The following is a 21,648-nucleotide window of genomic DNA, read 5'->3' as shown; positions in this document are numbered from 1 at the left end:
ACAGGAACAGTGTCCAACCTGATTAACTTGTATCTACCCTAGTGCTTGGACACATAGTAAGCGCTTAGTGCACACCATAATTATTATTATTATTTGTTGAGGATTAGGATACTTTATTTGGGGCAGTCTTCAGTTCCTGGATGGCCACAGTGGCTTTAAGCCACACTCTCTTTCTGAAGCCCATTCCCCACCACTCCCATCTTGCCCTTCCAAGGTCAGGTGAAGAGAGTAGATTCACTCATTCATTCATTCGTATTTATTGAGCACTTACTGTGTACAGAGCACTGTACTAAGTGCTTGGGAAAATGCAATACACCATGATAAGACAGACAGGAAAAAAGGAAAAGAGCATGAGGCAGCATGGCCTAGTGGACTGAGCTCAGACCTGGACATCAGAAGGACCTGGGTTCTAATCCTAGCTCTGCCACTTGTGTGCTGTGAGACCTTGGGTAAGTCACTTCTTCTCTGTACCTCCACTTCCTCATCTGTAAAATGGGGATTACGACTGTGAGCCCCATGTGGGACAGGGACAGCCCAATTAGCTTGTATCTTCCCCAGTGCTTAGTACAGTGCCTGGTATACAGTAAGCGCTTAACAGATACTATAATTATAACCTACTCTACCTCACTGGTGCTCACTTGTGGCTTTCAGCAGCTGAGGGACATTTGCAGGGCTTTGGACTTTCAGAGAGCTGTTCCATCAGAATCATCTAGTCTGCCCCAATGCTATGTAAGACTCTTCATTATCACCCCTTCCTAGGCTGTTTCATTACTCGAGGGTCTAAAATGCTGCCAAGGGGAAGAGAAGAAACTTCTTTCTTTTAGAATCACTCTTACTAAATAAAAATTCATACACCAACTTTCCTCAGTGGGCTTCAGGGAGAAGACTGAAAATATCTTCAGTCCCTCCTGCCCTTTATATGGAGGGAACGGTCTGAAAAAAGGGATTCCCTTTGGTGGGTGAGGAGGTGCTGTCTCTTGCCCCAAAAGACAGACAGACAGACACACACACACACACCCCACCCCAGTGATCTTGTGTCTTCACAACACCTGCTGTAGTTCAGTGCCTGTCTTTTTCTCACTCCCTCTCTCTTCTGGAGGTACAGGTAGAAAAATAAATAAGCCCAGCATTAGGTGCTCAGCACATATTGTTACTTGTGCTGGGCATATACACAGCTAAATTCAGGGGTGTGCTAGTTATTTAGTATATGCAGCAATGTTGGGGTGTTCCTTTGACTAGGCTAAGACATCAGTTGTTAATAATCGGCATTGTCAAAAATCGCCAATATTTGAGAAACGAATGGTCAACAGAAGTAATTATCCTCTGTCTCCTAAGATGGTAAAGTTTAGCCAGAGGGTCCCCGGGTGGAGCTTGTGACTCAGCTGGCCACCCTGATGTCCAGACTGGGAGAGGGAAGAACAGGCTGAGCTCTGTGGCTACAACAATCTAAGCAGTGTGGTAGAGCAGAAATAAAGGTAGGCGCATGAGAAGGACAGAGAGAATCCAACTTGTACTTCCCAAGCGCTTAGTACGGTGCTCTGCACACAGTAAGTGCTCAATAAATACGATTGAATGAATGGATGAAAGAGCTGGAGAGGGACTTCAAGAGCTCAGCCAGTCCAGCCCTCTGCCTCGAGGCAAGTGAGAGACTAAACTACCCAGAACAGATGGAAGCTTTTCCTCTGCTTCATTTCTCACTGCTCCCCATGCCCTGGTGGTAACACGAGGAGCAGGAGCGAGAGAGCATGAGTTGCACCACACAAATCTCTAAGCACTAGAATCAGTTCCTCCGTGCAAACCCCTAGCACTAGAATCAGTTCCTCTGCACAAGTCTTCGGCCCCAGCGTCTCAGGTACAAGGCTCATCAGTCGGGTCTTGAGAGGCCGCCAGGGACATAAGCTCCCACGGCCTCTCCTACTGGCCTGTTTTTTCCTCTTAGTCAATAAGCTGTTCCTCACGTCCAACTGAGCTCTCTCCCAATGAACTGCAGCCCCTCCTTATCGTCTGGAACTAGGTGGATTTGGAAAACCAGTCAACCGTCTTTCTCAAATCAACCTTTCCCGTCCTTGAGGGACTCAACCCTGCGGGCTTGGCGATCCCAACCCCGCCACTCCCCCTCTTCATAGACCTACTTTCTCCCATTCCCTTCTGTCCCCTTTTCAGCATCCTCTCCGGATTCTCTACACCTCTATAAGGTGCGGTGGTCGGGAGGAGAAACGGAACTCTCCCGAGGGCCCGGTGAATGTGAGAGTGATGGAGGGATGACTTCCTCCTTTCACGCGTCACTCAGGCTCACGTATCCACGCCCACATAACAGTGCCAACATCGTTGGTTCATTTAGTCTGTTTTTTGTGAAGAGTTTTTCTGTTGAATTTGAGCCTGGCCAGCCTCTACCTGCCTTTTTTTTTTTCCTATTTCCCCCACCCGGCCCTAACCAGAGAGCATTACGTGTTGCATGTCAGCCGGTCTTTGGAGGGGTAGCTGCTTCCCCACAACTTCTCCAAGGCCGCTCTGACTAGAAGGATCCCACTTTCCAAAGCATCAGCAGCCTCACCTGGCTTAGTAACCCCTCTGGTCTGGAGGAGTACGTCCTCGATTCCTCAGCCCAGGCCCCCGGCTCGAGACGTCCATTCGGAACACCTAGCCCAGATAAAGCAAAAAGGACTCCGAGGAAGGCCTACCAAAAACTGTACCGCAGCCAACCGAGTTGATTTGAAACGGATTACACTGCACCGAGGAAACTGGGCTACCGGGACACACGTAGTAGGTTTACTTTCCATAAAAGCACACGGGGGAGGAGGTCATAAATATCGACTCGCGTCTCGAGTCGGACGGCCCGGGCCGTGCCTCTACTCGCTGGCCAAGAAATCCGTCATGGCCGCCCTCTCCATGGACTGGCTCTCCTTCTTCCTGATGTTGGTGCGCAGCCGGTGGAGAACAAGCTTATCAGTCATCAGAGCGTCATCCTGCTGCTCCAAATAGTCCAACAGGATCTCCACGTAGTTCAGCGCGGCACTGTGGCTAACGTGCCCCTCGGGGCCAAGCTCCCGCTCCTCCCCGTCACTCTCGTTCAGCTCCACCTTGATTTCCTGGGTGCGGGACACGATCTCCTCGGCCCGGAGCAGCTGGCCGCCCACCGTGCGGTACCCGGCCCCTCTCCCCTCCTCTCGGGTCGCGGAGCCGGCCTTTCTGGGACCCCTGGACGGCGGCCCACCCACCGCCCCCAGACCGGCAACAGCGGTGGAGATCCCTTCGTCGTCCGGGTCGGTGATGATCTTGCGCCACGACCTGATGATGGTCACGGGCTTCACCAGGTTCCAGGCCCTGGTGGCTTCCGTGATGGCGTCCTGGGCCGTCAGGTTATTCCAGAATGACTTGATGTCACGTCCTTCCTGCATGTGTTTCCGTAACAACCCCGTCCGGTAGTGTCTCTTCATGCAGGCGATCACCCCCTGGTCCATGGGCTGAATGAGGGCCGCCACGTTGGGCGGCAGGTACTTGACGAAGATGTTGCCGTCCTCGGACTTGAGAAGCCCCTCGTTGGGCTTGGACGGGGCGTAGTCGAGCAGCAGGACGGCCCGCTCGGGCAGGCCCTTGGAGCGCAGGTGCTCCCGGACCTGCGGGACGAATTTCTTGTCGAACCACTCTTTGAAGATGGAGCAGTCCATCCACGCTTCCTTGTGGCTGAAGCAGTCTACGGACCCGTCGAGCGGATTGGCCTCTCGGAGCAGGCGGAGGTGCTCGGCCTTGCCCACCAGGCACAGCTTCAGCTTGTGGGAGCCTGTGGCGTTGACGCAGCACAGGACCGTCAGCCTCTCCCTGCTCAGCTTGTGGACCGCAACGGGCCGTTCATTCTCAAAGGCCAGGGTCCTGGCCGGCAACGACTTCCAGTACAGCCCGGTCTCGTCCGCGTTGTAGATCTGCTCGGGCTGCAGGTGCTCGCTCTCGGTGAACTCCTCGAAATCTTCGCGGAAGTCGGCCGCGGCCGACCGGTCCCCGTTGGACTTCTCGCCCTGGTAGTTCAGCTCCCGGATGCCGTGCCGCTGCTTAAACCGGGTGAGCCACCCCGTCGAGGCGTTGAAGTCACCCTCCATGCCCAGGGCGTTGAAGAATGCCTTCGCCTGCTTGGCGCAGATGATTCCAGATACGGGAGTCCCTTCGGCACGCTGCTGGTTGAACCACTCCAACATGGCTCGGTCCAGTTCCTTGTACGTTGACTGCTTCATGGATTTACGCCTGGCCAACAGGGTGGCCGAGCCGGAGCTGTTGGCGTACGAGAGCAGCTGGGCCTTCCGTTTCTTTAAGTCGCGGACTGTCTGTTCGCCGATCCCGTACATTATGGACAGCTGCCTCGTGTTGCCGCCCTTTTCCAGCTTCTCAATGATTTCCAGCTTCTCCTGGATCGTCAACACGACACGCTTGCGTTTCATCGCTGCCATGGCCAAAGTGCTGTAAATACCAGGGAAAGAAAGAAAAAATGAAGGGCTCTCTCTAAACCCATTTAACCATAGCATTTTTGAAGGCCTCTGTCGGGTAGCTACAATCAGTCGATGGTATTTATTGAGCGCTTACTGTATACACAGCACTGTACTAAGCGCTTGGGGTAGAACAATATAAGGAGCTGTCAGGGAGACCCGTGTTAAGGTAGACTAAGGATTAGGGGAAATAGGAAGAGTAGAATAACAAATAACCCAGGCAGTGCACCCATGGATACAGTTACTTTGAAGTTTGTCAGTCTACCCTCTTCATTGGGGTTTATCAACCAAACATTCAGTGATCTTAGGAGGGAGAAGGAACAGTTCATTCATTCATTCAATCATATTTATTGAGCGCTTACTGTGTGCAGAGCACTAAGTGCTTGGAAAGTACAAGTTGGCAACATATAGAGACAGTCCCTACCCAACAGCGGGCTCACAGTCTAGAAGGGGGAGACGGACAACAAAACAAAACATATTAACAAAATAAAAAGAACAGTAAATATGTATAAGTAAAATAGAGTAATAAATCTGTACAAATATATATACAGGTGCTGTGGGGAGGGGAAGGAGGTAGGGCGGGGGGGGATGGGGAGGGGGCTCAGTCCGGGAAGGCCTCCTGGGGGAGGTGAGCTCTCAGGGCTTTGAAGGGAGGAAGAGAGCTCGCTTGGCGGATGTGCAGAGGGAGGGCATTCCTGGCCAGGGGTCGACGACGGGACAGGCGAGAACAAGGCACAGTGAGGAGGTTAGCGACAGAGGAGCGGAGGGTGCGGGCTGGGCTGGAGAAGGAAAGAAGGGAGGTGAGGTAGGAGGGCGTGAGGAGTCGAGCATGAGGAGTTTTTGCCTGATGCGTAGGTTGATTGGTAGCCACTGGAGATTTTTGAGGAGGGGAGTAACATGCCCAGAGTGTTTCTGCACAAAGATGATCCAGGCAGCAGCGTGAAGTATATAGATTGAGTGGGGTAGGTGGCTGTAAGGTTGGCAGTTTGCTGAGATTTTCCTCTGCCAACTCAGTCACCAGGTGGCAGTGAAAGGGCAGAAGTCTATGTGTGTGGGGGGAGGTGGAGTCAACTGTATTTATTGAGCGCTCACTATGGGCAGAGCACTGTACTAAGCGCTTGGGAGAGTACAATATTACAATAGACACATTCCCTGCCCATAATGAGCTTACAGTCTAGTGGGGGTAGAAGAGATAGGGCTCCTTTTATACTTTTTTTTAATGGTATTTGTTAAATGCTTACCATGTGCCAGGTACTGTACTAAGCACTGGGGTAGATATGAGTTAATCGTGTGGGACACACATGGGGCTCACAGTCTTGATCTCCATATGACAGATGAGGTAACTGAGGCCCAGAGAAATGAAGTGACTTGTCCGAGGGCACACAGCAGAAAAGTGGCAGTGCCAGAGTTAGAACCCAGGTCCGGGCTCCATCAATCAATCAATCAATCAATCGTATTTATTGAGCGCTTACTATGTGCAGAGCACTGTACTAAGCGCTTGGGAAGTACAAATTGGCAACACATAGAGACAGTCCCTACCCAACAGTGGGCTCACAGTCTAAAAGGGGGAGGCAGAGAACAGAACCAAACATACCAACAAAATAAAATAAATAGGATAGAAATGTACAAGTAAAATAAATAAATAAATAGAGTAATAAATATGTACAACCATATATACATATATACAGGTGCTGTGGGGAAGGGAAGGAGGTAAGATGGGGGGGATGGAGAGGGGGACGAGGGGGAGAGGAAGGAAGGGGCTCAGTCTGGGAAGGCCTCCTGGAGGAGGTGAGCTCTCAGCAGGGCCTTGAAGGGAGGAAGAGAGCTAGCTTGGCAGAGGGGCAGAGGGATTGGGGGCATTCCAGGCCCGGGGGATGACGTGGGCCGGGGGTCGACGGCGGGACAGGCGAGAGCGAGGTACAGTGAGGAGATTAGCGGTGGAGGAGCGGAGGTTGCGGGCTGGGCAGTAGAAGGAGAGAAGGGAGGTGAGGTAGGAGGGGGCGAGGTGATGGAGAGCCTTGAAGCCCAGGGTGAGGAGTTTCTGCCTGATGTGCAGATTGATCGGTAGCCACTGGAGATTTTCCTCTAGGCCACACTGATTCTTGAAAGCACTTCTCAGCAAAGGTACAGCGGGTGTTTCTTCCTGAGGAATGCCCAAGAGAGTGACAGATGTCCAGCTTTCAAGGTCCGATGAAGACGATTCGGTCACTAATGCTGATGCCAATTCCTGACCAACAGCATGACCGATGGCAAAGGACGGCTGACATTCTGACCTTTGAAAGCAGCGGAGTTTTATGTCCGACCTCCCTTCCCCTTTCCCCCACCTCCTTCTGAACTTTATTAACAGGAAATGAACCTTCCATCCCTCGGCATGAAATTGTATTCTGCAGGGCCTCAAGTGACCCAAGGTAAAACAAAAAAAACGCCCAAGAATCCACATTTCAAGCTGGCCTAAGCCTCTTTCCAGTGGGAGGCAGATGGGAAATACTGGTCCATTTATTTCCTTTTAGTTGGGCTGGCCCAGCTGGGTCCATGACCCAAAAAGTTGCTGACCTCATAATCCCCAAGTGTAACACTGATTGCAGTAGCTATTGTGAAAGCTCACTTGGGGGAGTTCAAGTGGACCAGAATCTAGGAGGTCATCACCAGTATCACCGGTGGTATTTACTGAGCGCTTCCTGTATGCACACACTGTACTAAGAACTTAGGAGAGTACGACACAGCAGAGGTGGTAGACACATTCCCAGCCCATCATGACCTTAGAGCCTAGAGGGGGAGACAGACATTAATATAAATAATTTATAATATATAATTGAGTGTTTTCTGCTGTAGGCCATAAGAGTCCCCAAAGACCAAATCAGAAATGTGTTATTTATATGTTAGGATACCTAGATGGATGAAGCAGCGTGGCCTGGTGGATCAGGCATGGGCCTAGGAGCCAGAGGACCTGGGTTCTAATCCTGATTCTGCCACATGCCTGCTGTGACACCTGGGGCAAGTCACTTCACTTCTCTGTGCCTCAGTGTCATCAACTGCCAAATGGGGATCCAATTCCTGTTCTCCTTCCTACTTCAGACTGTGAGACAGGGACTGAATCCAGCCTGATTAACTGGTATCTGCCCCAGCACTTAGAGCAGTGCCTGACACATAGTAAGCACTTAAAAAATACCATTAAAAAAAATTCAGATGGATTCAGCCGGCCTTCTCATATCCTTTTCATATCCTTTTCTGGTTGTGTCGGTCACCTAGCCTGAACATGGGTCACTCCTCCTGCATGATCACCAGGGCCCTGATGCCCAAGATCGGGCGTGGAGCATGGCCACCAACTCTATAGTCTTGTCCTCTCCCAAGCGTTTAGTACAGTGCTCTGAACGCGTACAATAAATACCATGGAAGGACTCGAGGATCCTTGCAGCCAATCTCTGTTGCAGCTGACAGGCCTAAGGCAAAGCTGTAACCCTGTAGTAGTTCGCTCACTAAGTACCATTGATTGATTGATAGTATGTATTATTATCAGAGAAGCAGCATGGCTCAGTGGAAAGAGCACGGGCTTTGGAGTCAGAGGTCATGGGTTTGAATCCCGACTCCGCCACGTCGGCTGTGTGACCTTGGGCAAGTCACTTAACTTCCCTGAGCCTCAGCTACCTCATCTGTAAAATGGGAATTAAGACTGTGAGCCCCACGTGGGACAACTTGATCACCTTGATCACAGTGCTCTGCACACAGTAAGCACTTAACAAATGCCATTATTATTATTATTGATTATTGATAGTATTGAGTATTGACAGTATTTATTACTCTGGGGAGGAAAGCCGTGAGGGTTCCAGCCCCCTCATCCACCATAGATTAGCTCTCCACTTCCTGTCCTCAGTCCGGCCTGCTGGTTTCCATCATCCCCTCTGGCCGGGCAGTGGCCCAATTCATTACAAACACTCTTATAGGCAGAGCTTTCGATTGTTTCTGAGGTATTTATGAGGCTTTTAACCGTGTGTTACGCACCTTTCTAAGCACTGGGGTAAATGCTAGTGAATCAGCTCAGACACAGTCTCTGTCCCACGGTGGAACTTTGCAGTCTGTATCAGACGGAAAGCAGATTTTATACAGAAGGGAACCGAGGCCCAGAAAGCTGAAATGACCGGCCCAAGGTCACCCAGCAGGCAAGTGGCTGAGCCGGAACTGGAACCCAGGTCTGGGCTCTTTCCATTAGGCCGCACTGCTTCTCTGAATGTTGGGTCCAGTCAGCCAGACTCTTGTTAATCTCAGGGTCATACTGCAGCCTCTCTGTCAAGGGCACTAGATGATACTTTTTCCTCCATTTATGGGATTTCTCCTACCACTACCCCACCCCCATCCCGAACTGCTAGTGGGACATTTCTCACTACGTCAGCATTTCTACTAGGACACAAGATAGGGCTGTGAAAAGCTGTTAAGTGTGGCTCCAAGCTGCTCTTCAAAACAGCTGGAGTGGGAAGGAAGTTGAGGTTGCTGGCTACAATGAGGCTTTTGTATTATCTGACTCTGTGGATCCGTTAATCGCATTTGGACGTGTACTCTGGCCCGGGCATTTTTAACTTGACTCTCTTCCAGGCTCCCCATTAACACAGGTAATTGAGTTAACTGTAGATCGCTTGCCCGCAGTGAACTAATAATAATAATAATAGTAATAATTTTCACCCTGATGGTTTCTAAACGCATCCTCTTTATGGTTCGTAACCATACTGGCCGGATCGGTATCTCTCCCAGAGTCCTCTATTGCCGTTCATCGTCATCATCAATCGTATTTATAGAGCGCTTACTGTGTTCTGAGCACTGTACTAAGCGCTTGACCAGCACCGTCAAGAGAGGCCCAGTTATTGCCGTAGTAATGATTTTGCTCTGAAGCTTTAAGAGTTTGGTAGGCGGAAAAGAGTGGGGCAAGGAATGAGAGCAGGCCCTTTTGATTTACAGCTTCTCAGTGTGATGCTTAAGGCCGTCTTGAAAAATTGCCAGTGTTCCAGCAGGGTAAGTTTAAGGAAGCAGCACAAAATATTGGAAGTCCATAAAGCATTAGAGCGATTAAAGAAAGCAGAGTTAATAGTCCCCCTTCCAGAAGCTCTTGAGTTTTTATTTATTCATGTTCGTCACCTCCTTTATCCTGTCAAGCTCCATTTACTTGTTCCCCCCAAAGAGTCTGTTGCCATAAGACCTTCACTTTTGATGGGGATTAACTTGGTGCCATTCTTTTTCAATGGTCACCACCTATAAAAAAAATGATTTTGAACTGAAGTCTGTCAGACAAAGCCTGGGCTAAGGCCACAATTGTTCTACAAATGGTTCCAAAGTAGGCACCTGTAAATGCTTGTGGATTATAGGACTTTTATAACTAGGTCATCACCATGATGATCACTACGAACTAGAGCTTTCATAGGTCTTCTTGAATAAGATCAAAAACTCAAGTGTGGTACACAAACACCCACATTATTGGAACAGTGACAGTTCTACCTCAAGAGTAAGCTTGTTTTGTCAGATGGTTGTTTATACAGTAGTTTATGGAATAAGAGAGCATTATGTTTTGGTTAGTTACTTCAATCTGCCCCCAGCTAAAATCTCATAGCTAAGTGTGTGAAAAAAGCTTCCAGCAAATACTCTGTGGTTTCCCTTCACTGTAGCAGGGGTGAGGGTGTTGTACTTTAGTCCATCAATTATCAATCAATCAATGGTATTTACTGAACACTTACTATGTGCAGAGCACTGTACTATGCGCTTGGGATCATACAATATAACAGAATTAGTGGACAAGTTCCCTGCCCAAAACAAGCTTACAGTCTACAGGACTTATCAGCTTTACATGCTATCAAAAAAAAAAATTGATTTTCTGGCCCAAATCTGCATGTTTGCAACCCCAGACAAGTCTCTTACTTTAGACACAGTAAAAAATCATTTTATCTGTAACTTATCTTGTAATTATGTTATTTGTTACACGCTTATTATGTGCCAAGCGCTGTTCTAAGCATCTGTCTCTGTCAGATTTGAAGTTCCTCGAGGTCAGGGATCGTTTACACTACCACTATTATACTCTCCCAAGCAGTCAGTATACAGTGCTCTGCACACAGCAGGCACTCCATAAACAATATTGATTGCCTGAGGGTTCAGTGGGGCTCATCCTCATTAAGCATATTGGAGTTTTCCTGAAGCCCCAGAACTGACAAAATGAATAGCAGGAGAGCTGTCAGCTGCAAAAGAAGAACAGGGATCCCAAGAGGAAAAATCCCATAAAATTCTGCCTTTGGATGGGTCTGCTAGACTCAGCAATGCAAATTCAGAAGGAACTGAATTGAGGAAGGCTGAATCCATCTAAGAAGGCCCCTTGCTTCTTCTCATAATAAAATGGAATGGCCAACGTATTTGGGAATTGACTTTCTAAAGTTTAATGGACAGTCTCAAATTTGTCTTCTTTACAAAGAGAGAAATTGTTCTCATTTTGTTTCAGCTGCTAAGAAAGGAAAATTAAAAAAAAATCTCTCCCAACTACAAGAGTACATTATGACACTTGCATCATTTCCTTTTGAGGATCCAGTGCTTTACGAACATTTAATAAAGTCTCCTAGCTCTGCATTACTTGTAATAAAACCAGTTCTCTTAATTATTTCAACATGAGGTGACTTTAAAATCCCTTCGGATTTTAAAAAGCCTCTCTCCCAGTCTAGCACACAGAGACCATGGTGCATCGAAGAGCACAAATCGATTCAGTTACCCACTCTTTTTGACTTTAATAGTGACATTCTCTACTATTTAAGTAGTTACCCACATATTCACTCTTCAAGAGAGTTAATGGGGCGGGGTGGCGGGGGGGAACCACCAAGTGTTTTTTACTGAAATAGTGACATTCTCTACTTTTGAAATAGTTACCCATATACCCATCTTTCCATTTTCTTCTTCATTCTAATTTATTTTTGCTTTGTCTCCACCACTAAACTTGTAAGCTCCCTGAGGGCAGGGACTGAGTTTTCCAACTCTACTGTATTGTCCCACATGCTCAATAATAATAATAATAATAATAACTGTGTTTGTTAGTACATTGCTTGGTACATAGTATGTGCTTAAGTGCTGGGGTAGATACAAGATCATCAGGCCCCACGTGGGGCTCACAATCTAAGTAGGAGAGAGACAGGTATTGAACCCCCATTTTACAGATGAAGTAATAGAGGTACAGAGAAGTGACTTGCCCAAGGTCACACAACAGGTAAATGGCAGAACTCACATTAGAACCCAGGTCCTCTGAATCTATGGCCCATATGCTCTTTCCAGTAGGCCACGCAGCTTCTCTGCACAGTGCAGTCTCTGCACACGGTAACTACTATTGATCGAAATGGGAAGGGAGAACTCTCCTCTTCAAAACACCCTATTACCCACTCCAGGAATATCAGCGGTCCATATTTTCTGTTTCCCTGAGGTATGACTAGGATGAAGGGTGGCCGGGGTTACAACCTTAACTCATTCTAAAGTTAGAATCTGTGAAACGGGGTATTTTTTTTTTTTACAAGATGTTATTTTGCCCCGACTAATAACTCAGTTGTCCTGTAGCCTCTTTTCATTTTCCAGTATTCTGTACCCAGGTGCAATTTCAAAACCTTTTGCTAAATTAAGCTGCTTCAAGATTATTTTAGTGTCTGTCTCTCTGGCTAGATTGTAAACTCAATGAGGGCAAGGATCATGTCTGCTACTTCTAAGCCTTTGTAGGCAGGGAACGTGTCTTACCACTTCCCTCTGGACTATAAACTCCTTATGGACAGGGGACATGTCTACTAATTCTGTTATACTGAACTCAAGCGCTTAGTAGAACGCTCTGCACATAGTAATCGCTCAGTAAATACCACTGATTGATTGAGTCAGAGGACCTGCGTTCTGCTTTGTGACCTAGGGCAATCACTTCACTTCTCTGTGCCTCAGTTCCCTCATCTGCAAAATGGGGATTCAATATCTTTCATTCATTCAATCATATTTATTAAGCGCTTACTGTGTGCAGAGCACTGTACTAAGCACTTGGGAAGTACAGGTCGGCAACATATAGAGATGGTCCCTACCCAACAACAGGCTCACAGTCTAGAAGGGGGAGACAGACAACAAAACAAAACATGTAGACATGTTCTCCCTCCTACGTAGATGGTGAGCCCCATGTGGGGCCTGATTAATTTGTATCTAGCCGAGTACTTAATACAATGCTTGGCATATAGTAAACACTTAAATACCACAATTATTATCATAGCTTTTTAATGGTATTTGTTAAGTGCTTACTGTGGTGCCAGGAACTGTACTGAGTGCTGGGGTAGATACAAGCTAATCAGGGTGGACACAATTCATGTCCCACATGGGGCTCACAGTCTTAATCTCCATTTGACAGATGAGATAACTGAGGCCCAGAAAAGTAAAGTGGCTTGCCCAAGACCACACAGCAGACAGGTAGAGGAGCCAGGATTAGAACCCAGCTCTTCTGACTCCGAGGCCTGTGGGCCATGCTTCTTCTGACACAATTTTATTAACAAGGGACTCACGTGAGAAGCTTGTGAGACCCATGAGGCCTTGTAAGAAAGGGAACTCTGATTTGGAGCTTGGTTATCACTAAACGGTGGGACAGTCATGTGGAACTTCTCTTGACAGTCAGGGTTCTTGGGTCTCCTGGATTCATGGAAACACTCCTTTAAACCATCACATTCTCCAGTGCCCCTGTGGTAACTCTGAGTTCTCCAACGCAGGGCACCTATTCTGGGTGAGCAGTTTTTCTAGTTAAGATTTTAGGAAAAAAAGATAATATTTATCCACTTTAATTCACACACACACGTTCACACCCCTCTCCCTCTCTCTCTCTCACATAGACACACACACACCCATTTACCTGGCACTTCTTCAGAAACAAGTTTCTGGGACCTGAGGGGCTGCAGGAACAAGATGCCACTCGAAAACAACGTACTTCAGGATCGTTGCCTGTTAGGAAGAGGCAGCCAAAGCTTTAGAGACCATGGGTGAATCCCCATCAATTCCCATCACCCGGCCACATTAAATTGGCAGTCAGCCCCTAGCAGGAAGGCTGGTGACTGGATGAGAGGCATGCAGATATGCCCAGCACCCTCTGAGAGCAGCTGCCAATCAAGGTAACTGCCAGGCTAACCAACCGAAAGATGCAGAAGGACCAATCCGGTGCCACAACACCAAACTACTATTTTTACGGCCCTACTATGCATTGTGATTCTGATCCCTGCTCTTGCCACTTGTCCACAGTGTAGCCTAGGGCACGTCACTCAACTTCTCTGGGCATCAGTATCCTCATCTGTATAAAATGGGGATTCAGTACCTGTTCTCCCTCCTCCTTAGGCTGAGAGCCTTATGTGGGACAGGGACTGTGTCTGACCTGATTATAGTCTATCTACCCCACATAGTAATCACTTAAAACACTGCTACTATGACCATTTTTAATAGCAGAAGCAAATCTGTTCTGTGTAGAATGTGTTCCTGCTAACATGTTTAACCAACATGTTAAATAAGAACTGTTGTCCCAGAAGTGTAGGTTGTCCTAAGGGCAGTGGCAAAGCAGCACATGCCAATGAGCAATTCAGGCGAAAATTGAGCTCATAGACTTAACTCCTTTGAACTGGTTCCTGAACCACGCTGTTGTCTATTAAGAATACGATTGTGGATGTCATAGCCACTTTTCAATTATCTATGCTAGGCCAGTATAACAACATTTCTGGGATCCTGAAATCAGTGGTTTGTCCCCAGCCAGTTTTTTTTTTAAAGTGGGAAGTGTGAGCGATGTTTTAATTACCTATTGTTTGGAGCCAGCACTATTATGCCTGATGATTAAAAGGCTGTGTGAACCGCCCTTCCTCCTTTGCAAACCAAGAGAAAGTGAGGCATGATGAGAAATGACCCGCTGCTTAAGACAACCAGGTCAAAAGTCTTTCTCCAGGCAGCCATACTCCACCCGTCCCAACGAAGGAGAGGGAGACAGTGCCCAAACTTCCCAACGTATTGAACAAACTTGGAGTTTCCTCTTGTACTCTTTCCAATAAGGCCCTTTGGTTGCTGATGTGAATGGGAGAAGTGACCTAACGAGGGACTTTGGGAGAAGCAGGAAAGGGAGCTTGTGTAGAGTTGATGTGGGGGCCAGGAATGCCACCCCACAAAAGTGGATAGTACTACATTGGCTTTAAAAAAAAAACCCAGGGGGCCTTGACTACTTGATGGGTGTCCTCTCCCACCCCAAATGCAGGTCCCATTATCCCCTCCAGCCTGTAAGCTCGCTGTGGGCAGGGAATGTGTCTACCGACTCTGTTATGCCGTACTCTCCCAAGCGCTTAGTGCAGTGCTCCGCACACAGTAGGCGCTCGATAGAAACGATTGATCGATCCCTCTCCCACTGTAACTGCAGCTCCGGGTGTGGAGGAGAAATGGCAAGCTGGCAGGCAGAGCCCCGGTGAGCCCACTGTTGGGTAGGGACTGTCTCTAGATGTTGCCAACTTGTACTTCCCAAGCGCTTAGTCCAGTGCTCTGCACACAGTAAGCGCTCAATAAATACGATTGATTGATTGATTGATTTGGGCTTCTGCAAGCCATTGGCACGGCGGCGCCTTGAGGTCCCGGGCTGTAGAAGCAGCGTGGCTCAGTGGAAAGAGCCCGGGCTTTGGAGTCAGAGGTCGTGGGTTCGAATCCCGACTCCGCCACGTGTCTGCTGTGTGACCTTGGGCAAGTCACTTAACTTCTCGGAGCCTCAGCGGCCTCATCTGTAAAATGGGGGTGAAGACTGCGAGCCCCACGTGGGACCCCTTGATCACCTTGTATCCCCCCCAGCGCTTAGAACAGTGCTCTGCACATAGCGCTTAACAAATGCTATTATTATTATTATTATTATTATTATTATTATGGATGGGGGCCCACCCCTAAATTGTGACAACAGGCTGGAAAACTGCGGCCTCAGAAAATGGAGGTTGGGCAGGGAGGCATGCAGGGCTTCGGGAAGCAATTAGGCCCCGGAGTTGCGGGGAGGGGGCGTGAGGGGCAGCTGTGACCAACGGAAATGGTGGGGGGGGGGGGACACAACCGTTCCCGGCTACGTACTGAACCCCTCCCCACTCCTGAGGGGAGTCCATCGCCTCCCCGTTCGTGGCGATTATGCGCTTCTTTCTCCGCCACCCCCTTCTGGTCCAACCGTGGCCCGTCCCCCCCCCCGCGACCCCACGGTGGTGCCGCCTGCTCCCGGGGCAGGGGAACCTACCGGACTGTACCAACCGCCCGACAGAGGGGGAAGGGGCTCTTTCCTCCCACGGCGGCCCTAATTTTCGGCCCGGTTGGACGGAGGAGGGATGGCGGAAGGACGGAAGAGGCCTGCGAGGAGACGCGACCCCGGCCCCTCGGCCTTTCCTCCGCCCCCTCCCCGATTGGGGGGGGATCAGAAGGGGAGGGACCACGAACTCCCCCCCCTTCCCATCCGTAGAGACCAACGGTGAGGGGAGACTGCAGCAAACCGGAATGTTCCACTTATCGCGCGGAAAGGGGGGGCGGGCCTAGAAGGAGTAGGAGCGGGGGCGTCGAGGGGGTCATGGCAAAGGGATCTGATGCCCCGGGGGAGCGGGGGGGAGGCTCGGGTAGGGAAACAGAGAGGGGCAATCAATCAATCAATCAATCGTATTTATTGAGCGCTTACTGGGTGCAGAGCACTGTCCCAAGCGCTTGGGAAGCCCAAGTTGGCACCATCTAGAGACAGTCCCTACCCAACAGCGGGCTCCCAGTCTAAAAGGGGGAGGCAGAGAACAAAACCAAACATACTCACAAAATAAATAGAATAGATATGGACAAGTAAAATAAATAGAGTAATAAATATTACTCTAGCAAGCGCTTAGTACAGTGCTCTGCACACAGTAAGCGCTCAATAAATACGATTGATGATGATGATGATTAAGACTGTGAGCCCTACGTGGGACAACTTGGTCAAATTGTATCCCCCAGCGCTTGGAACAGTGCTTTGCACATAGTAAGCGCTTAACAAATGCCATCATTATTATGATCTGTACAAACATGTATACGGGTGCTGTGGGGAAGGGAAGGAGGTAAGATGGGGGGGTGGAGAGGGGGACGAGGGGGAGAGGAAGGAAGGGCTCAGTATGGGAAGGCCTCCTGGAGGAGGTGAGCTCTCAGTAGGGCCTGGAAGGGAGGAAGAGAGCTAGCTAGGGCAATGAGTATTTGGTTCTGGCCCTCAATACCTGAAGCTAGGAGCCAGACTGGGGGCTTTCCGTACCTCGTTCTCGCCTGTCCCGCCATCGACCCCCGGTCCACGTCCTCCCCCGGGCCTGGAATGCCCCCAATCCCTCTGCCCATCCGCCAAGCTCGCTCTCTTCCTCCCTTCGAGGCCCTGCTGAGAGCTCACCTCCTCCAGGAGGCCTTCCCACACTGAGTCCCTTCCTTCCTCTCCCCCTCGTCCTCCTCTCCATCCCCCCCATCTTACCTCCTTCCCTTCCCCACAGCACCTGTATATATATATACGTTTGTACATATTTATTACTCTATTTATTTATTTATTTATTTTACTTGTACATATCTATTCTATTTATTTTGTTAGTATGTTTGGTTCTGTTCTCCGTCTCCCCCTTTTAGACTGTGAGCCCACTGTTGGGTAGGGACTGTCTCTATATGTTGCCAACTTGTACTTTCCAAGCGCTTAGTACAGTGCTCTGCACATAGTAAGCGCTCAATAAATACGATTGGTGATGATGATGAGGTGAGGAGACCTGGCGGTGACACACGGAGGAGGAGGCGGTGACGAGGCCCGCTTTTTCTTTTTCGGTTTTTTTGGTCGTTTGCCCGTCACACCGGCCCTCACATCCCCCCCCCCCACGGCCCTCGAGTCCCTCCCCGCCTCTAACTCCCTCCCCTCCTCATTCATTCATTCAATCGTATTTATTGAGCGCCTACTGGGTGCAGAGCACCGTACTAAGCGCTTGGGAAGTACAAGTCGGCAACCTAGAGAGACGGGCCCTACCCAACAGCGGGCTCACAGTTCATTCGTTCAATCGTATTTATTGAGCGCTTACTGTGTGCAGAACTCTGTACTAAGCGCTTGGGAAGTACAAGTTGGCAACGTATAGAGACGGTCCCTACCCAACAACGGGCTCACAGTCTAGAAGGGGGAGACAGACAACCCAGAATGAGCCCCCTCCTTCCTCTCCCCCTCCTCCTCCTCCTCCCCATCCCCCCCCCCCCCCGCCTTACCTCCTTCCCCTCCCCACAGCACCTGTATATAGTGTATATATGCTTCTACATATTTATTACTCTTTACTTGTACATATTCTATTTATTTTATTTTGTTAATGTGTTTTGCTGTCTGTCTCCCCTGTCTAGACTGTGAGCCCGCTGTTGGGTAGGTACCGTCTCTGTATGTTGCCAACTTGTACTTCCCAAGCGCTTAGTACAGTGCTCTGCACACAGTAAGCGCTCAATAAATACGATTGAATGAATATGCCTGTACATATTTATTACTCTATTTATTTTACTTGTACATATTTATTTATTTCATTTTGTTAATGTGTTTGTTTTGCTGTCTGTCTCCCCCTTCTAGACTGTGAGCCCCGCTGTTGGGTAGGGACCGTCTCTAGATGTTGCCAACCTGTACTTCCCAAGCGCTTAGTCCAGTGCTCTGCACACAGTAAGCGCTCAATAAATACGATTGAATGAATATGCCTGTACATATTTATTACTCTATTTATTTTACTTGTACATATTTATTTATTTTATTTTGTTAATGTGTTTTGCTATCTGTCTCCCCTGTCTAGACTGTGAGCCCGCTGTTGGGTAGGGACCGTCTCTGTATGTTGCCAACTTGTACTTCCCAAGCGCTTAATACAGTGCTCTGCACACAGTAAGCGCTCAATAAATACGATTGAATGAATGTGCCTGTACATATTTATTACTCTATTTTACTTGTACATATTGATGTTATTTTGTTAATGTGTTTTGTTGTCCGTCTCCCCCTTCTAGACTGTGAGCCCGCTGTTGGGTAGGGACCGTCTGCCAGCTTGGACTTCCCAAGCGCTTAGTACAGTGCTCTGCACACAGTAAGCGCTCAATACATACGATTGAATGAATATGCCTGTACATATTTATTACTCTATTTATTTTGCTTGTACATATTTATTTTATTTTGTTAATGTGTTTTGTTTTGCCGTCTCCCCCTTCTCGACTGTGAGCCCGCTGTTGGGTAGGGACCGTCTCTAGATGTTGCCAGCTTGTACTTCCCAAGCGCCTAGTACAGTGCTCTGCACACATATTGATGTGTACATATCATCATATTGTACATAGTGATGTGTACATATCATCATATTGTACATATTGATGTTATTTTGTTAATGTGTTTTGTTTCGCTGTCTCCCCCTTCTAGTCTGTGAGCCCGCTGTTGGGTAGGGACCGTCTCTAGATGTTGCCAGCTTGGACTTCCCAAGCGCTTAGTCCAGTGCTCTGCACACTGTAAGCGCTCACTACATACGATTGAATGAATGTGCCTGTACATATTTCTTACTCTATTTATTTTACTTGTACATATTTGTGTCATTTTGTTAATGTGTTTTGTTTCGCTGTCTCCCCCTTCTAGACTGTGAGCCCGCTGTTGGGTAGGGACCGTCTGCCAGCTTGGACTTCCCAAGCGCTTAGTCCAGCGCTCTGCACACAGTAAGCGCTCAGTAAATACGATTGAATGAATGAATAAATAGAAGGCCTCTCCCTCCGCCTTCATCAGCCCCTCCCCTCCTCCTCTGCCCCCGCCCCGTAGGCCGGTCCCTCCCCTCCTCCGCGGCAGGTCCCGGTGACTTCCTCCATCCCTAATGTCTGAATGCTGATCGGTGTCCTCCTCCCTGTCCCTCCTTTCCCCGTCCCCTCCTCCTGGTCCTGGTCGCGGTGGTGGTGGTCGCGGTGGTGGTGGTCGCGGTCCTGGTCCTCCAGGCGGCAGTGGCAGCGGCGGCAGCAGCGGCAGGTCCGGGCCCCGCTGAAGCCGGCATGCTGGAGAAATTCGAGCTAGAAGACGAAGGTAAGCGGGGGCGGCCCCTGCCCCCCTCCTCTCCCCTCCCCTCCCCGCCCTACGGGACCGTTTCGTGGTGTCTCTTATGTCGGGGAGGCGGGGGGAAGCCCCGGGGCCCAGGACCGGCTCGGAGCCCACCGAGCGAAAAAAGCCTGACCCCTCAACCTCACCCCTGCGGCTCCGGGAATCAATCAATCGATCAATCAATCAATCGCAGTATGTGCAGAGCACTGTACTAAGCGCTTGGGAAGTACAAATTGGCATCACATAGAGACAGTCCCTACCCAACAGTGGGCTCACAGTCTAAAAGGGAATGCATCCGTACATGCACACATCAATCAATCAATCAATCAGGCGTATTTATTGAGCGCTCACTATGTGCACAGCACTGGACTAAGCGCTTGGGAAGCACAAGTTGGGAACACATACAGTCCCTACCCAACAGTGGGCTCACAGTCTAAAAAGGGGAGACAGAGAACAAAACCAAACAGACTAACAAAATAAAATACATGCACGCCCCTCCCCTTGGTCCCCAACCATCCTCGGAGCCCCAAGAGGTGAGACCCTCCCCGTCCCGCCCCCCCCCCACCGAGATGAGGTCCACAGGGGTGCATTTCTGCCCAGCGAAATCCTGGGGGGCTGGGGGGAGCACCTAGGCCTGATTCGGCCCTTTTATCCGGAGCTCCTATTCCGGCTTGGTACCCGGCAGTTCATTTGTGAAATACGGCATTCTCTCCCTAGGCAATCGTCAGCCCGGCTGACGAAAGCCCCGGAGAGGTGGCTTACGTGTAGTTGTGAAAATACAACCCGGGCAGGGCTTGGCTTTATCTGTCCAAGGACGCTACAGTGCAGCAAAAAGGGCCAAGGGAGCCCAGCCGAGTTGTTTTTAAGTCTGTCTGCCCTACTCCATCATTCCGATAGCCCCTTGGGGCCTCATTTGTCAACCTTTCTCCTCGTCCCACCCCTGATCAAGCCAGTTTGCCCTCCTAGGAAGCTAGTGGAATTTGAAGATGATGAGATCCTGCTCTGTGAAAACCGTTTTTTTCATTCAGGTCAAAGCTCCATAAATCTTAGAGGGGGGGGAAAGCAATATTTGTTCCTGCCCAGGCATCTATAAATGATAGAGGCAGTGGCTTCCTCCAGGAAACAATCAATCAATCAATCGTATTTATTGAGCAATTACTGTGTGCAGAGCAGTGTTCTAAATGCTTGGAAAACAAGACAGGCCTGGTCATCCAGAAGGACTTGTAAAATAGTGTTGCTTGTCTTAATGGTTTTGGAGATTCCCCTGTTGTTCAATCAGGAATACCAACATGACAGGGCATTCTTTGTTCGGCCGACCTCATCTGCTAACTTTAAAGTCACAACCCCCCCCCCCCCCCCCCCCCGTCACTCACCGTTAGGATGAATAAATATAGGCACATCTCGCATTAAGGTGTTTGATTTACAGTGGGAGGCAGATACCCGAATTTCACATTCCCCGCTTTTTCGGTACACTGCAGGATTTCAGTCCGTGAAATAGAAGAGTACTTCCTCTCAGGGAGCTGTCATAAAACGTTTATGTCCATGTTCCGAACCGGCAAGCGGCTGAAATTTTATAAAGTGAATGTCGTTCGGATCTGGCTGCTAAGTCTCCGTGAGTGAAATATCATTCTGAATACTTGACATTTTCAGGCGCTGTACAAAATCCCGAAACCCAAGTGGAAAATACCACTGACCAATGTGCTAAATATTTGTGCTCCTAATATATACAAAGAACCATTCTTCAAACACAGCTCGCCTAGTGTTTGCCATAAGGTTCCTTTTAAAGTTCCTGGTTTTAGTAACCTGCTTTTGAGACCCATCATTTCCAAAGGCTGCTAAATGAGCTGAATTTTTCCTTTCCATTGTCTCTCCTTTGGGCCAGGGTGCCATAAACAGGAGGATGCCCTATACATTTATATCTGTTACATCTCTGAATTTCCAGCACCTTTGAGAAGTTAAGACAGTCAGCAGGATTTATTTTTACTTTAAGCTAGAGAATAAGAGCATTGATGGAGTCACCTCCAAGGTGCTGAGCACTGTGTATCTGTACTATCCCTGCCCTCAAGGAGTTTACTTCTGATGAGAGAACATAAAATCAGTAGAACTCCATCC

At 48.9% G+C, this 21,648-nt stretch overlaps 2 protein-coding genes across 15 annotated transcripts in view; one reads left to right on the top strand and one right to left on the bottom strand.

Moving 5' to 3' along the window:
- Positions 1-21,648, top strand: part of PRKAG2 (protein kinase AMP-activated non-catalytic subunit gamma 2) — a 173,573-nt gene that overhangs the window by 96,914 nt on the left and 55,011 nt on the right. For 8 of the 10 annotated variants that reach the window (XM_038755908.1, XM_038755907.1, XM_038755910.1 and 5 more), the window contains one exon: positions 19,437-19,521. The exons of the other annotated variants lie outside the window; for them this stretch is intronic. In XM_038755908.1, the coding sequence (XP_038611836.1) occupies positions 19,437-19,521 (85 nt within the window). The remainder of the gene's footprint in view (positions 1-19,436; positions 19,522-21,648) is intronic. 10 annotated transcript variants of the gene reach the window in all.
- LOC119936345 (jerky protein homolog-like) lies at positions 548-15,901 on the bottom strand. Of its 5 annotated transcripts, none has more exons than XM_038755926.1 (4): positions 15,724-15,901; positions 13,348-13,436; positions 13,007-13,234; positions 548-4,449 (listed from the first exon to the last, which is right to left on the bottom strand). In XM_038755926.1, exon 4 carries the CDS (start codon positions 4,437-4,439, stop codon positions 2,850-2,852), a length of 1,590 nt encoding a protein of 529 aa, XP_038611854.1. In that variant the 5' UTR covers positions 4,440-4,449; positions 13,007-13,234; positions 13,348-13,436; positions 15,724-15,901; the 3' UTR covers positions 548-2,849. The 5 variants fall into 5 exon arrangements, with proteins under 5 accessions (XP_038611854.1, XP_038611853.1, XP_038611851.1 ...); XM_038755925.1 differs by lacking the exons at positions 13,007-13,234; positions 15,724-15,901 and adding exons at positions 14,275-14,338; positions 15,567-15,615; XM_038755923.1 differs by lacking the exon at positions 13,007-13,234.

The sequence above is a fragment of the Tachyglossus aculeatus genome, chromosome 13 (genome assembly GCF_015852505.1).
Source record: "Tachyglossus aculeatus isolate mTacAcu1 chromosome 13, mTacAcu1.pri, whole genome shotgun sequence".
In the NCBI taxonomy this organism is placed as follows: domain Eukaryota; kingdom Metazoa; phylum Chordata; class Mammalia; order Monotremata; family Tachyglossidae; genus Tachyglossus; species Tachyglossus aculeatus.
The sequence above is the reverse complement of the archived record's forward strand: the minus strand, read 5'-3'. Positions and strand labels throughout refer to the sequence as shown.